The sequence below is a fragment of the Salvia miltiorrhiza genome, chromosome 6 (genome assembly GCF_028751815.1).
Source record: "Salvia miltiorrhiza cultivar Shanhuang (shh) chromosome 6, IMPLAD_Smil_shh, whole genome shotgun sequence".
NCBI lineage: Eukaryota > Viridiplantae > Streptophyta > Magnoliopsida > Lamiales > Lamiaceae > Salvia > Salvia miltiorrhiza.
The window spans coordinates 2,767,796-2,784,037 of NC_080392.1; the positions used below are offsets into that span (position 1 = coordinate 2,767,796).

General features: G+C 32.6%; 2 protein-coding genes and 1 long non-coding RNA gene across 3 annotated transcripts; all 3 read left to right on the forward strand.

Annotated features, from left to right (window-relative positions):
- The first annotated feature begins 278 nt into the window (after positions 1-278).
- Positions 279-894, forward strand: LOC130990052 (potassium channel GORK-like). The gene is made up of 2 exons (XM_057914250.1): positions 279-501; positions 737-894. Exons 1-2 carry the CDS (start codon positions 279-281, stop codon positions 892-894), a joined length of 381 nt encoding a protein of 126 aa, XP_057770233.1.
- A 3,905-nt stretch (positions 895-4,799) lies between these two features.
- Positions 4,800-6,110, forward strand: LOC130987909 (uncharacterized). The gene is made up of 3 exons (XR_009089878.1): positions 4,800-4,951; positions 5,062-5,371; positions 5,907-6,110. It is a non-coding gene; the product is annotated as an uncharacterized LOC130987909 (long non-coding RNA).
- Positions 6,111-7,335: 1,225 nt separating this feature from the next.
- Positions 7,336-15,982, forward strand: LOC130987910 (uncharacterized). Its single transcript, XM_057911613.1, has 4 exons — positions 7,336-7,811; positions 7,951-8,033; positions 15,505-15,560; positions 15,647-15,982. Exons 1-4 carry the CDS (start codon positions 7,640-7,642, stop codon positions 15,723-15,725), a joined length of 390 nt encoding a protein of 129 aa, XP_057767596.1. The 5' UTR covers positions 7,336-7,639; the 3' UTR covers positions 15,726-15,982.
- The last annotated feature ends 260 nt before the right edge of the window (positions 15,983-16,242 follow it).

Consider the following 16,242-nt stretch of genomic DNA (forward strand, 5'->3'; position numbering starts at 1 on the left):
GCCATTCCTATCATTGTCTGCAGAAGATCGTTTCTATTTTGACCTAAATGTATATAATTATAAACCTAAATTTATACACGTAGCAGTTACATAACATAATACATAATTATAAATTGCAAAAATTCATGGATAAATTTATTTTGGGACTAAACGAGCAAATTAATACTAATCCGATTAGTGGAGAAATGAAGAAACTGCCATGACATGAACGAAGGAGTGCAGAAGGAAGTGAAGAAGCAAATACTCCACGCTGCTTCGAACACATTAATGATGTGAAGATGCCGTTGGACTTGGACCAGGCCACGCAGAAGAACCGCTCCTTCGGCTTCGTCACTTTTCTAGAGAGAGAAGACGCCATGGACGACATCGAATTCTACGGCCGCATCCTCACCGTCAATTATGCGCTTCCCGAGAAAATCAAGGGTGTACGTCGACACCTGATTCGAGAGGCAGGCAGCAGCAAGAGAGCAGAGCAACGAGAAGCGATGGAGGCAGCCGAAGGTTTGCAATAGAAAGAAGATGATCCTATGCAAAGGCTGAAGCTGAGGTTTTGGAGCAGAATGTTGGAGTCTAGGAAATTCACATTATTAATTAAAATCAATTAATTTGTATTACAAAAGTTGAAAATTCAAATATTTTTAGATTCATGTTTTTCATTGAGATTATGTCGTAGATAATTTTAATTTTTTATTAATATTCATATTCGTATTTACTTATATCTAAATGTTCTTTCAAGTGTCTGTTTTGCTCTTGCGAAATGGGGGCAGCGTCTTCGCAAGGGACAGATGGGGTAGGACTCCATTGGAGGAGACTCGAGTAGGAGTAGATCATAAACTAGTTCAGTTGTTGGAAGATGCAAAGCGTCGTCATCAGATGTCGGATTTTTCGGGTTAAGGGGTTTGACAGAGTGGAGGATTATTGCAAATGAGATCCTCCGTCTCATAATTTATTGTGTATCACCGTATACCACTCTTACTTTATTATAATTTATAATTATTTTTCTTCAATTTTAATTTATTATGCTTTAATATAATACAAAGATATATAATTAATAAGGGTTAATTAATATTTTATATTTATTTGAATTAATAATAGATTGTTTGGGTTAATTAATTCAAAGTTAGGATATATAATTTTTTAAAATTTTAAATAATTTTAATACATATTTTAAAGTGAATGTACTAAATGAGAATTTGTTGAAACTTTAATACTAATATATATGCCATTAACCCTATATAAATTATATGAGGGTTTTAAGCTGAAGCTTTAGAAGCTATAAACCATGAAAGTAAATTACAATTTATGAAAATATTGTTCGTTATTATTACTAGCTATTATGTTTATCTTTTAATAAAAAATACCCAAACTGTAAGGAATGTCCAAAATAACTTTCGATTCAAAAGTGTATGATTCTCTAGAGCATATACTTTAAAAACTTTTATATTCACTGTAATTTGAACTAGCTAATTAATAGTAATATTTATTTCAATACAAAGTTAAGTACATACAATAAAGTTCTATATTACACAAATTTTAATTTGATTTGATTTAAATATTTTATGCTGCAATTTTTTCTCATATATAATTTTCTTTTAATTTTAAACTGAAAAGGAAGCTTTGAAGTTGAAGCCCAACCTTAATGTCATACTTCGTTTTGAACCAAAGTATCAGACAGAGATGAGATCAAAGTATCATCATAATGCTAAAACTTTTTTAGCTTTTCTCATAGTACGTCGAAATAAAAATGTAAATAATTTACAATTTCCAAAGTATAATGCTTTTCTTTGTTTATGAAGGTTTCAGCTGCTTTAAAGCTTCTACGGAATCGAAATATTATTTTTGTTACTAAAACTTAGTATGTCTAGATCACAAGATATCGATGAGAACTCTTCAATTTTAGGAAAGTTACTATTAGAATAGAATTTAATAAGTCACTTGCAGAAGAAAACCCCTCTTACTATTAGAATTTTGGGAAAGTTTTTATTTTCATCATTCCTTCTTACTTACTTATTCCTTTCCATTTTCATTTTTCTCAGTCCCTTTTAGTAAGATTTACGAATCCTATGCGTGAATAAATAATTATTGTTGTAAAATTGGTTTTAATTAAAGTTTTGATAAGGCGAATCATTGTCTCATTTTTTGTTGGCAAATAGTTAATTTTGTAGTATAAATTAAAGTGTAATTATCTCACGGAGTGACTAGTGAGGTCTTCACAATTCGGCTATCTAGTTTGAACTTTGAACCTTTCAATTTACTTTGTTTCTACCCTTATCTACTTTATTTCTGTTCTAATTTAATAGATAAATCTTGTGTGCATATGTTGGTCTAGCAGTAGGTGATTAATGTTTAAGGCCCGAGGTCCTGAATTTGAGTCCATCATCGTGTGATCTTTAAATTTCTTTATTTATTTGTGTAATTTAGCATAAATATATATATAGCCTAACTTTGATTTTTATTTTAGCCTTTCCCTATATATATATATATATATATATATATATATATATATTTACCACTATAAGTTTAAATATTGCTAAGCAACTTTTGTTTTTCAAGTAACAAGTGATTGTGAATATAGGTATTTATTCATCGTGTACAGCTATATTATATATAGGCTTATTTATTTTAATTTTCAAGAATGATTTAGTAATTTAGTGTGTGTGTGGATTTTTTATTTATTTTTGTATAAGGTTATAGAATTTTTTAAGTTACAAAATATTTATTTAATTTATATATACGTAGATTCATATTTCTTATTTTTCGTAATTAATATGCAATCATCGATCAGTTAAATTATTGAAAACTAAATTTAAAATAAGAACATATAATATTTTAGTAACACATATAAACAAAGAAAACAATATGGATGACACAATTCGGTAGACTATGTATAACTTAAATGCCTTATGTTTATTCTTTGCTCACACTCCAAGTTTGTGTGATTCTACTATTACTAGCTCAAAAGTTCTGAAGCATTTTTATACTGATTTTATATTATTTTTCTTTTTGCTTTTCATATACTCCTTCCGTCCACCAATTTGTGTCCTAAAAAAAGGGGCACGAGTTTTAAAAAAACGTGTATTGTTTATTTGTTGAGTGGAGAAGAGAACACGACTTTTAAGAAAATAATAATTTAAGAAAATAATTACTAAGGGCATGCATAACAAAATTAAGAATATAAAATTGAAAACCATATATATATATATATATATATATTATATTATATTTATATAATATGAGTACATCAAATATATATGGATTTGTGTGTGCTATATGCAACGGACCTTTGCGAATGAGATGTTGGGTTTATCATTGCCAGCTTTGCAGATATGTCGTCCATATCAACTGCACCTCCCTCTCGCCTTCTACTTCGTAATACTCCTTACCTCATTTATTTTTTTCTCAATGCATAATTTCTTTTACCTCAAAAACAATAAGCATATATTTTTTTGTTGAATTGACAATTAGCATACTTCTATTACTCATCCACCCTAATTAAATCCAATTAGATTCATCATATGATTTATCAATATTTAATTATAATTTATTAATCACAACTAAAATCAAATAAGGTAGATGCATCGTACATCCGGGATATACCAGAGTGTGTTAGCAAAAGAGTACATGTTCTATGTTTTTTTTTTTTTTTTTACTTTATTTACTTTGAATCACATGCAGATTTAAGAATTTGCATGCATGACAGTATTTTTGGTAGCTATAATGTACAAGATCTCCATAGTTTACAATAAAATTTTAAAACACTTTTAATTCACTAAAAAAATTGAAAATTTTATCCTGTGTTACAAGTAATAATTAATACATAATTCTATGTTATGATTGATTTTGTTGCAGATCTAATAATGATAATGCAGTTGATGATGAAAAAGACATTAGATGATATATATGAAGAGATTATCAGAACATTTGTTAAAAGAGAGGGAGCACGAATTTCCATCCCTCAGAAGACCTGTCACAAACATCATTTGCTAAGTTTTACTACATTTCCATCTTCATCGCCTTCTTCATCATGTCATCATCGCAACCATGAAGAAGAAGAAGAAGAAGAAGATGATGATGATGATGATGATGACGGTAGTATTTCACGATCAGAATTAAGATGTGATGGATGCACATTGCTTATACATGAAAAGAAGCAAATATATGATGATGATGATGAGTACGAGAATGGTTATATGAGTTGTGATGAATGCAAATACTTTCTCCACTTGTCCTGCTTTAACTTACCACCACACCTCCATTCTCATCCACTCCACCCCATCCAAAATCACAATCTCACTTTAAACCCAAACTATTTTTGCACTATCAGTTATATCCTAAACTATCGAAAATAATTTTTTAAACCTTGAACTATCAATTTTGTATCAATTGTACCATTTGGTGTTTCATAGCGCAAGCAATACTTATAGGTAGAAATGTTAAATTAGTGGAATCAACGAATTAATCCAAAAAATACTCACATACATTAATCGTCAACAAATAATCTTTTATTTTTCCGGTCGCCTCCCATTTTAGATTATATATAAATTATTTCTTGTGACATTGATAATACTAAACTCCTGATTTATAATTTCCATCAAAGTCAGTTATGGAGAAATATGTTAGCAACTTTATTTTGTGGCAAAAACTCAGAGACCAATACAATAATTAACGATCGATATGGTCATAATTGATAGAAAACCAAAGAAACAAATCATGACTAAATATACACCTTACGAAGTTACACATATTTCCCACCATTTACCTAATTTCTGGTGCAAATTTATTCGGCTATATATGTATATATTTTAACTTCTAAAGCTCACATCACCTCTGCCCCTTCAATTTCTGCAAAAAAAGAAAATAGCATAACAACTAAATTCAGAGGGGAAAAAAGACATTAACTTCTAAATTAATATAAAAACCTCTCCTCTGACTCTGAGCCATTGTCCCAAAGGTAAATTTTTCTTTGATCTACAAGAAAATGCATAACATATATATTGGAGATTTATGAGGCTAAATATCTTAATTTAATTAATGAAATCAAAGTATTGGCTTGATGAATAGTGTGGCAGATTGTTGATGAAATGGATCATATCGATGAAGAAACTAAGCGTGTCGACGAAGAAGAAAGTGGTGAGATGATTGTTGCAGGCCTCAATCTTGTTTTGATCATGTCTTTCCTATCATTGTCTGCGGAAGATCGTTCAAATTTCGACCAAATCCCAGAAATCAAAACGTCGGATTTTGATCATAAATATAAGCATGGCGTGTCCGAATCGAGCTTTCCGGCAAGAAGGCAGCGAGTGAACCGGTTTCCGGCCATCGAGAGGGAAACGACGTCGTCTAGGGTTCATACCAAGATAAGGGACTCCAGGTTAATTATATTATCATTTAAATGCTACAACTAATATTATACCAAATATATATCATTACCTGCATGCATGCATCGACGTGCATGTAAAAATTGATAGAATAATATACACATTTTTTCTTTTTCTTTTTTCCTCTTACATTCAAATTCTGGCATTTTATTATCATAAAATCTATATAGGGCGGTTTGATGGGTCAAAACTCATTAGATGAGCAAAGTATATTAATTGACATTTCATAAACTCTTAATCATAATTTTAAAAAATTATGTCTTTCAATTAATTACTCCTATTTAAAACATGGGTAAGAAAATGACCGGCGGATTTGGCACGATGGCACGTCTAAGACTGTATTGATTTGTTCGTAGATTTATTGATTATTTCTGTTACATAAATTTGTACGTAAATCTAGTAGCTGTTAAATATATGGACCGTAAATATAATGATCATATGATCTATATGTTATCTCGTATCTTATAATAAGGTGAATTCTCACTCTATCTACCAGTATAATTATAATCATCGACTATTTGATCTCAGGCATTGCAGAAGATTCTGAATTTCCAAGAACGAAGCATGCATTGTACATCTAGATGGACCAATTTTGTATTCGTAATTTACAAGCCTTGTTTCTTTGAGGCAAGCTAGATAGGATAAGAGAAGAGATCAAACTGTTTGTAGTTGGATAAATCATTGTTGACACAAAGAAATAGGAAATGATTGTCCTAAATTGGATTTGAAGGACTTGTAAACTTTTATTATATTAATGGATTCATAAATTTCATCCAAAAAAAAAAACTTATAACTATTAGTAGTTTTATCGGAGCGATTTGAAATTGATCGGAAAAATCACACTCTTAAACAAACACACATTCAATTTTTTGCATGAATCTTCCAACCAATTTTTGTCCAGATAAGAATACTCGAAAATATAAGTATCATTAAAAAGATTTCGTGATGTCGTAACTTATCAACCATGCCTTCAATTCAAGAATTGAATTTTAGACGAAAAGTGTTGGGATGAAATTTTTGAGTGTATATTACTCCCTCCGTCCACCAATTCAAGGTCTAGGGCAAGTGTAAATTACACTTGCCCTAGGCCTTGAATTGGTGGACGGAGGGAGTAGTATATACATTGCCTAATTTGAAGTGGATTTTCAAATTGGTGAAGGGCTTTGAAAGCCTAAAGTGTAAGCCTATAACACCAATCTTTTTTTTTTTTTTTTGAGGAAATATAACACCAATCTTTAAAAAGATATGCGAATGTGAATCTCAACAAACGTTTGAGAATTTTTGGTACCTTAATACCTAACATTGGGCCGCCCACACTAAAAGCATAATTTTTCGGCCCGGCCCAGATGGATTTGGAATCATGTCGGGCCTAAAATATATGGCACAACCCGACCAAAATGGAATTACCATTATTACGACCAAAATGGAATTACCATTATTACTTGTAGGGATGGCAATACAATCTAAAATTTGTGGACTAATAAATTGATATGGTTAGAACAAAAAAAATTCAGCCCATAAATTGATATGGTTAGAACAAAAAAAATTCAGCCCAATAAAATTCCAGTCCGAATAGCCTATAATCGATAAAGTTGACCCAAAAATGACCTGGGATCTTATAGGACTTATCCGAAAGCAATGTATTCGCCTGATTATATGAAAATTTTCTCGTTATTTTATTTTTCAATTTCATTATTTTGCTTCTAAAAATTAACATAACAATTTTTTTTTTAAAGATTTGTGAAATGTATTTTGATTCAATATTCGAAAGTTACTTATACTTATCATTTTACTTTTCTATATTTTAGATGTAAAATTTAGAAAATAAAGTATTATGTAAATCAATGTTGAAATATCACTTATTCATGTATATATTTGTTTGTTACAAATATAGAATAGATAAAGGAAATATATTAGTTAAAAAAATTACTCTGTATAATTTTTTCGAATTCAATAGGGATATAGCTCGAAACAGAAAGTTTAGGGTTAAAATTACGAACTTTTAACCCAAAATTTGTTTAATCCAAATACTATAACCCGTGACCCGATAGAATTGACCCGAAATTCGATGAGCTGGCCCGATTAAAATATCTACTTATTTGTACAGTTTTACCAGCCAGTGAAGTGCGAACCTTGTGCAGCCTTGTCGGTTAAGCATACAAGCCGAAGACTAAAAGGGTCATCAATCAGGAACCATAGAAATCATCGAAATTGGAAAACGATCAACAAAAAAAGACAAGTTCAGCAGCTAAAACCGAAGAATGGCGCTGCAATGGATGATTCTGGCGTACGTCGTGGCGGCGGAGGCAGCGGTTGCGGTTATCCTGACGCTGCCGACGCCCAAAGTGATTCAGTCGCGAATCTCATCACTTGTATCGCGTATTGTGCAGCCCTCGCTGTTTATCATACCCTTCTCCGCCTTTCAGCTCCTAGGTACTCAATTTCTTCTCCTTTTGGCGGTGGAATTGCCGATTTGCGTTTATATTTGGGTTTGATTTTTGCAATTACATAGGGCTTTTTAGGGGTTTATGCTTTTTTTTTTCTAATTTTTTTTTGTTTGAATTGATGTTAGATATATATTGGAAGAGTGAGCATCGGCTGAAATGTATTGGCGAGACCTGCACTGCCGCTGAGAGGAGCCGTCACGAAAGAGCGGTAATTAGATTTTTTTTTAATATATATAAGTAGTAAATTTGTTATAAAAATTACAATTACTTTGTTCTTGGGAAATAAAGTATGCTTGTTATTAAATAGACATTGAGGTATAATTGTTCTTTGCTTCAATTATAATTGTTGTTGTTGTTATTAATCCAGCTGAAATCAAAGCCTCATCATGGTTGTACCACAGTATCATAATGTAGTCGAGAAAATATAGTAGACAAGACATATATTAGTTGAATTGCATAAATTGAGGCTGTGTGTTGTTTAATAAAATAAGTTGAAGTAAAAAATGGATGTTAGATGAGCTCTTATAGAATTCTTTTTATCTGTACCTTGTGGACCTTGAGTTAATGAAGTATCTGTTGTTCATGAATCCCTTTTCTGACTGTATGTCTGATTTTAACGAATCATATTAAGTGATTGATGTGGCTGTGAGAGATACTGGAGTAGGGGTGGACATTGAAACATGGTATTCTTACAGATTAATCTATGTATGAAGCTGATAGTGAACGGTAGCAGCAGATTTAAGTGTATTATTGTTGGAAATACGAACATATTGTGCGGTGGATGGTTGCTCAGAGCTGGCTGAATAAGTCCCTATTTCACAGCTGATAGTTATTTCTTAAATCTATAATAACTCAGAAGAGTGTTAGAGTGTCTTAAATCTGTAAGATTCGTGTGATTTAGAATAATTTTGTTTATCACCACTTGCTATTTGCTTAATTTCTATACCCAGCCCAGCCCAGCCCAGGTCCCAACCTGAAACCTTACCCAAATTTGACTCATTTAATTTTTTATGTACGAACTGTCATTTTTATTCATCGACACTATCACTTTTATATAGAACAACTATCACTTTTAATCATAAAAGTTGTTACTTTTATTATTTGGAACACTGTTACTTTTATTTATAGGATTTTGTTGTAAATATATCTTCTAGATATATCTTATGTGTGTTGACCAAGAAACCTAGAGGGAGAATAACACTTGACATCTTCAAGCCACCGGAGTTGACTGTCCTCCGTTCACACCGGACGTGTGTGAACGTTCACACCGGACGTTCACACTTGGTTTAACACCTATAAATATAGGTGTGTTGTGAACTTCATAATAACAATATTTGTATTCTCTACTATATTCTCTCGCTTCTCTCTAGTTTATAACACGTTATCAGCACCATGCTCTAATTCTCTCATCTTCCTTCGATCGTAAAAGGATTGGAGGTATGCCCTAGGAAAGAATTGTGTCTTTCCAATAAGGTACGACTAATTTTCTTTTCATCTGAATTTCAATCCGTATAATTTTAGTAATCATCTAAATCCAGACGAAAGAAACTTTGAAGTATTAGAATATTATACTGTTTAATATGTTTATATCAATAAATTGACTTGGAAATAACCAGAAAACGGAATCATGGTAACATATATGCTTTGCATAAAAGAGATTGTTATTGAAATTTGTGCAAATTCCCCTTATATTTGTGGTTTGATGCAAATATGTTATATTTGTTTATTACGAATGATATAATTTTCGTTATTCTTGAAGAAATACAAATAATCCTAAAAGTTATATTTTGATGCTATTAAAATAGCATTTGTTTGAGCATATTAAATTGGTGATGCATTTCGAATGATATTGATCTTAATCATTCCACCAAACAAAAGTGAATTTTGATTGGAATTTGGAGGATATAAAGTAAATTTTTGATCTGTACTTAGACGGAATATGTCATTTTATGTAAACTTGTATTTGATGTGGTATAAAAAGTCAATGTGAAATAGTAGATTTTAGAAAAATAATAAAGAAAAATATGAAAAGTTCACGCAAAATAGAAGACTATTTTGATAATTGGAGACATAATAGATTCGCCCGATTATGTTAAAAAGATATGATGCCAATAGATTTAATCTCAATATTTTTGTGCACCCTTTCGGTGAGATGACAAACATATATAATTGAGTTTTAATTTATTTTGTTTGTTAAGAGTGCAATATTTGATTGGATCTTATTCTACAAAATCTTGAATATGATTTACTACTACGTGGCAATTCTTGTTTCGTATTATTTTATATAATCAGTAAACTTCAATGTTCTACTACTTGAATCACTATTGATATTATCATGTATTGGGAAATTTTTTAATTCATAGTGGATATATACTTTGTATATTATATATATACAACGTATTTTTTTTAAATAATCTTGAAAAACTCATTGATGCTATTCAAATAGCACAAGTAGTATTCCTGAAGAATATTACATTCAAGATCTTAAATTGATGCTATTAAAGTAGCACAAGTAATATTCCTGAAGAATATTACATGCTCTAAGAGCAAGTAAATTAAATATTTGGATAACATATCCTTGAATCTTTATCTATTTGATTCATATTGTTGCTCCCGATGTAGCACAATCAATATTCCATGAAGGATATTACATACTCTTCAAGAGCAATCCATATTATATGCTTTTGAAAATTAGACCTTGAAGGTCAAACGGCCCTAAAGGCCGAATGGTTGTACTCTTTTTTCCTTACTAAGTTTTTTTCTACGAGGTTTTCTTAGTTAAGGTTTTTAACGAGGCAACTAGTGTAATATATGAGTAAATATATATGTCTTGTACTATTTTCCTCTACCAAATTTTTTTCCCATGGGGTTTTTACGGAGAGGTTTTAACAAAGGCATGAATATATATATATATATATATATTAATATCATATGAAATCTTGTGATATTTGTCTTGGTAAATAAATACACATATTATTCTTTAAAAAAAGAAGTATTTCCTTAAGTTGACATTAGATGAGAATAATGTTAACATAATATCAGGTGCATCAAAAATCATTGAAGGCTCCGGAAGAGCTTGTATCATTTTGCCAAATGATACTAAATTAGATATTGAAAATGCCCTGCACTTTAGTAAGTAACTTACTAAGTTTCAAGGATATCCGAAATAATGGATACCACATCGAGACAATTATGTGAAAGGTAGAAATGAATATCTTTGCATAAATTCTTTTGTTTCAGGCTATAAGCTGACAAAAGAAAAATTAGCAACACTACCTTCTGGAATGTATTACACATTCATAAAAACAATTGAGACAAACCATTTCATGAACGTAAAGTTCAATGATACAAAAAGCTTTAAGCTTTGTCATGATAGGTTTGGACATCCTGGAGCGACTATGATGCGCCGAATAATCAATAATTCATATGGGCACAACATAAAGAATCAAAAGGTTCTTTCTACAAATGAATTCTCATGTGATGCTTGTGCGCAAGGCAAGTTAGTCATTAGACCTTCATATACGAAGGATAATACTGAATCTCCATACTTCTTAGAAAGAATTGAAGGAGACATTTATGGACCTATACATCCACCTTGTGGACCTTTTCGATAATTTATGGTATTAATTAATGCCTTTTATAGATGGTCCCATGTATGCTTGCTTTCTACTAGAAATGCAACATTTGCTAGACTACTTGCTCAAATCATAAAATTAAGAGCTCAATTCCCAGACAATTCAATTAAAAGAATTCGTCTTGATAATGCTGGTGAGTTTACATCTCAAGCATTTGATAACTATTGTATGGCTATTGGAATTGAGATTGAACATCCAGTAGCTCATGTCCATACTCAAAATGGTTTAGCGGAATCATTTATTAAACGTCTTTAAATTATTGCTAGACCATTACTTATGAAATCAAAACTACCAACTACTGTTTGGGGTCATGCCATATTACATGCTGCAACATTAGTTCGACTAAGGCCATCAGCAAATCATGAATACTCCCCAATGCAAATTATATTTGGCCGAGAACCTGATGTTTCTCACTTACGAACTATTGGTTGCGCGGTTCAAGTCACAATTGCACTCCCACAACGTACAAAAATGGGTCCCCAACGAAGACTTGGGATATATGTTGGATTTGATTCACCATCGATTATAAGGTATCTAGAACCTTTAACAGGTGATTTATTTACTGCACGTTTTGCAGATTGTCATTTAGATGAAATGACATTTCCAACATTAGGAGGAATAAATCTACATCCAGAAAAGCACAAGGAAATCTCTTGAAATGAGAAAAACTTATCACATTTTGATTCTAGAACAAATCAATGTGAACAAGAAAATGAAAAGATCATTCATTTGCAAAATATTGCAAATCAAATTCCTGATGCTTTTGTAGATACAAGAAAAGTGACACAATCTCACGTACATGCTGCAAATACTCTAGCTAAAATTGATGTCCCTGAAGGACAAATAGCTTTGGCAGCAAATGAGTCCAAAATTCGTCAAAAACGTGGTCGACCAGTTGGTTCCAAAGATTCTATGCCTAGAAAAAAGAAAGGGGCAAGATATAAACCAAACAATGACGAAAACGACTAATCAATCAAATGAAAGTGATGTAATTCCTAAAGAATTACAAGTATCTGAAAATCATGAGATCTCAATAAATTATTTACATCAGATACTAGAGAGAGAAAATATCATTGTTGATGATATATTTGCCTTTCATATAGCTCTTGAAGTTTTAAATATCAGGATCCTGAACATACATCTGTTGCTAAATGCAAACAGAGACTTGATTGGCCAAAGTGAAAAGAAGCTATAGAAAGGGAATTAAATTCCTGTGATAACCGGAAAGTATTTGGGCCTATAGCCTTAACTCCGGAATCTAAAATCCCTGTTGGATATAGATGAATTTTTGTTAGAAAGAGAAACGAGAAAAATGAAGTTACGAGATATAGAGCAAGACTCGTAGCACAAGGTTTCTCACAAAAACCAGGAATTGATTATGAGGAAACATACTCTCCAGTAATGGACGCTATTACTTTTAGATTTTTGATTAGTCTGGCTGTGTCACAAAGGCTTGATATGCGCCTTATGGATGTAGTGACTGCTTATCTATATGGGTCATTAGATACTGACATATATATGAAAATTCCTGAAGGATTTCAGTCACAACCCAAAAGCATGTATTTAATTAAACTGCAAAAATCGTTGTATGGGTTGAAACAGTCTGGTCGTATGTGGTACAATAGACTGAGCGAGTATCTTTTGAAAGAATGATACAAGAATGATGATATCTGCCCTTGTGTTTTCATTAAGAAAACCGAAAGTGGATTTGCAATCATAGCAGTTTATGTTGATGATTTAAATTTAATTGGGACTCCTGAAGAGCTCAATAAAACTGCTGAATATTTGAAGAAAGAATTTGAGATGAAAGATTTGGGAAAGACAAAGTTTTGTCTTGGTTTGCAAATGGAACGTATCCGTGGAGGTACGTTTATCCATCAATCCACATATACAGAAAAAGTGTTAAAACGCTTCTATATGGATAATGCACATCCATTAGCATCACCAATGGTCGTTAGATCTCTTGATACTAAGAAAGATCCATTTCGACCAATTGAAGAGGGTGAAACGATACTTGGTCCTGAAGTACCATATCTAAGTGCAATTGGAGCATTGACTTATCTGGCTAATAATACTAGACCAGATATAGCTTTTTCTGTTAATCTTCTAGCAAGATTTAGCTCTGCACTCACTTTGAAACATTGGAATGGTGTTAAGCACATTCTACGTTATCTAAAGGGTACCATTGACCTTGGATTATATTATCAAGAAAATTCTGATAATACTCTAGTGGGGTATTCGGATGCAGGATTTTTATCCGATCCACATGAAGCTAAGTCACAAACTGGATATATTTTCACATGTGGTGGAACTGCTATATCATGGAAGTCTGTGAAACAAACCTTGACTGCAACATCCTCAAATCATTCTGAAATCATTGCAATCCACGAAACAAGTCGAGAATGTGTATGGTTGAGAAATGTGACGAGTCATATCCAAGAGTCGTGCGGGTTAGCTTCATCAAAGGCCAAACCAACTGTTTTATATGAAGACAATGCTGATTGCATCGCGCAACTCAAGGAATGATACATCAAAGGAGATAGGACGAAGCATATTTTTCCAAAGCTCTTCTACACACACGACCTTCAAAAGGGTTACGATATCGACGTGCAACAAATTCGCTCAAGTGAAAATCTGGCGGACTTATTCACCAAGGCATTACCAACATCGACATTCAGAAAGTTGGTACACGAGATCGGCATACGTCGACTCAAAGATATTCAATGATCTCTAGTTCAGGGGAAGCAGTTGTACTCTTTTTCCTTCGACTAGGTTTTGTCCCATTGGGTTTTCCTAGCAAGGTTTTAATGAGGCAACATTTTTTAGGGATTGGTCAATCAAGGGGAAGTGTTGTAAATATATCTTCTAGATATATCTTATGTGTGTTGACCAAGAAACCTAGAGGGAGAATAACACTTGACATCTTCAAGCCACCGGAGTTGACTGTCCTCCGTTCACACCGGACGTGTGTGAACGTTCACACCGGACGTTCACACTTGGTTTAACACCTATAAATATAGGTGTGTTGTGAACTTCATAATAACAATATTTGTATTCTCTACTATATTCTCTCGCTTCTCTCTAGTTTATAACAGATTTTTAGTTTTAAGCATAAGAAGTGTTATTTTTATTTGGAATACCATATTACTATTATTCATAAGAGCTCACTTTTATTCATAACAACGGCCACTTTTATATAATGGGTCATGAGTTAGGATTTGGGTCAAGGTTTGGGTCAGGCCCGGGTTGGGTTCCGATCGGGTCAACCACATGGGTCATAGTTGGATTGGGTCCGACTCCGGTGCGGCCCGACCCGCGCACACTGTGAGGCCTACCACACTGGAGTGTTTGTCTGAAATCATATGTCTTTCTTTTTATGCTTCAAAACTTTCTTTCATATGCTTCATATATTTCTTGGGAGTTGTGATATACACACACACACACACATTGAAATGGAATAGTTATCATCAATCTCAGACTTAGATATTTACGAACAGGCTGTTATAATATTTCAATGAAAAATCCTAGCATGCAGCTTTACCGTTCTCCCATTCACTTGCTTGCTGCCCTGCTACCCCTACTTATCTTGAAATGGGGAAAATAAAAACTACGTTCCCATATGCATTCTATCTATAATCAGATTGTAATGGATCCTAAAAATGATGAAGCACAATGTAATCCAACATCATGGTGCCAGTGTATCTCATCTAAACTTTCTCCTATTTTATGTTTCTTATTCCATTCCATTTCTTTTGAAGCTCTTGATGTATAACCTATTCTTACTGGTCGGGTTAATCACTTTATCTGTCTCTTTTCAATACAACTTGTATATCTATATGCTTAATGTGTGTTCCCTAGAAATTAAACTTTGGCGTCACACTTAGCCTATGATAATAATTCATGATGGCATCAACTATTTATAACCTTTCAAGGAGAGTTCTATCACACAATCAACTAAATTTTGAATCCATTTACACTGTTTGTGCCCATGTTTTGGCTCTAGCAATTCACTCTGTTGATTATGTTGTCAATGTTGAGATGCAGTTCTTCAAGGCTCAGAGGAACGTGATCTTGTGTTTAGCTGCATGCTTTCTGTACTGGTAAAACAACTTATGCATTCGCTTCTGATTTTCATCGAGTTTTTGATTCCGTAAACTTACGTGGAGGCTTCCAAATGCTCTTGCAGGTGCATCTACCGCATCTGCAGTTATCACAAGGAGATCCAACGCATGGAGGAAGTGGAGAAGAGAGCCAAAGAGGAGTAGAGCAAAACGGTAGTTATGCTGATACAAGACTTTTTTTTGTGATAAATCATGTTTCCTCTGTTCATGTGCTTCTTGTAGCTCCTTGAGTTGTTGTATCTGCTCGGAACTTGTCGTCGTTGGATCGTATTCGTATATGTAATATCATACCATAACTAGTTTGCTCATGAAAAATTGTCCCTTGTTGCTACTGACTACTGAGTAATAGAATTTGTCTACACGATACAGATGATAAATAAACTTCACGTTTGTATTTTGCAGATGGCGTTTTTGCTCCCCAGTTTCAGAAGTTTAGTGTGTTTTGATAAATAAACTTCACGTAGATTTTGTTTACTTTTGTGGATAACTGCTGATTACTAGGGGCCATTGTGGAAAATAGTCAGTTTTGTTTTATTAGCAAATTTTAATACGCAATTATTAAAATATGAATTTATAGCTATATTTCGTGTATATGGAAAGTTTGCCCTTAATAAAAATATATTATAAATAAAAAATTCAGCCCTAATTCGAACTTAGATTT

What these genes read in the sequence shown, in the direction of transcription:
- LOC130990052 (XM_057914250.1), top strand. Translation starts at nt 279, where the DNA reads ATGCCGTTGGACTTGGACCAGGCCACGCAGAAGAACCGCTCCTTCGGC. An exon ending in AGCGATGGAGGCAGCCGAAG is followed by an intron (nt 502 to 736) that starts GTTTGCAATAGA and finishes TGTTCTTTCAAG; the next exon opens with TGTCTGTTTTGCTCTTGCGA.
- LOC130987910 (XM_057911613.1), top strand. Translation starts at nt 7,640, where the DNA reads ATGGCGCTGCAATGGATGATTCTGGCGTACGTCGTGGCGGCGGAGGCA. An exon ending in GGAGCCGTCACGAAAGAGCG is followed by an intron (nt 8,034 to 15,504) that starts GTAATTAGATTT and finishes GTTGAGATGCAG; the next exon opens with TTCTTCAAGGCTCAGAGGAA. An exon ending in GCTGCATGCTTTCTGTACTG is followed by an intron (nt 15,561 to 15,646) that starts GTAAAACAACTT and finishes ATGCTCTTGCAG; the next exon opens with GTGCATCTACCGCATCTGCA.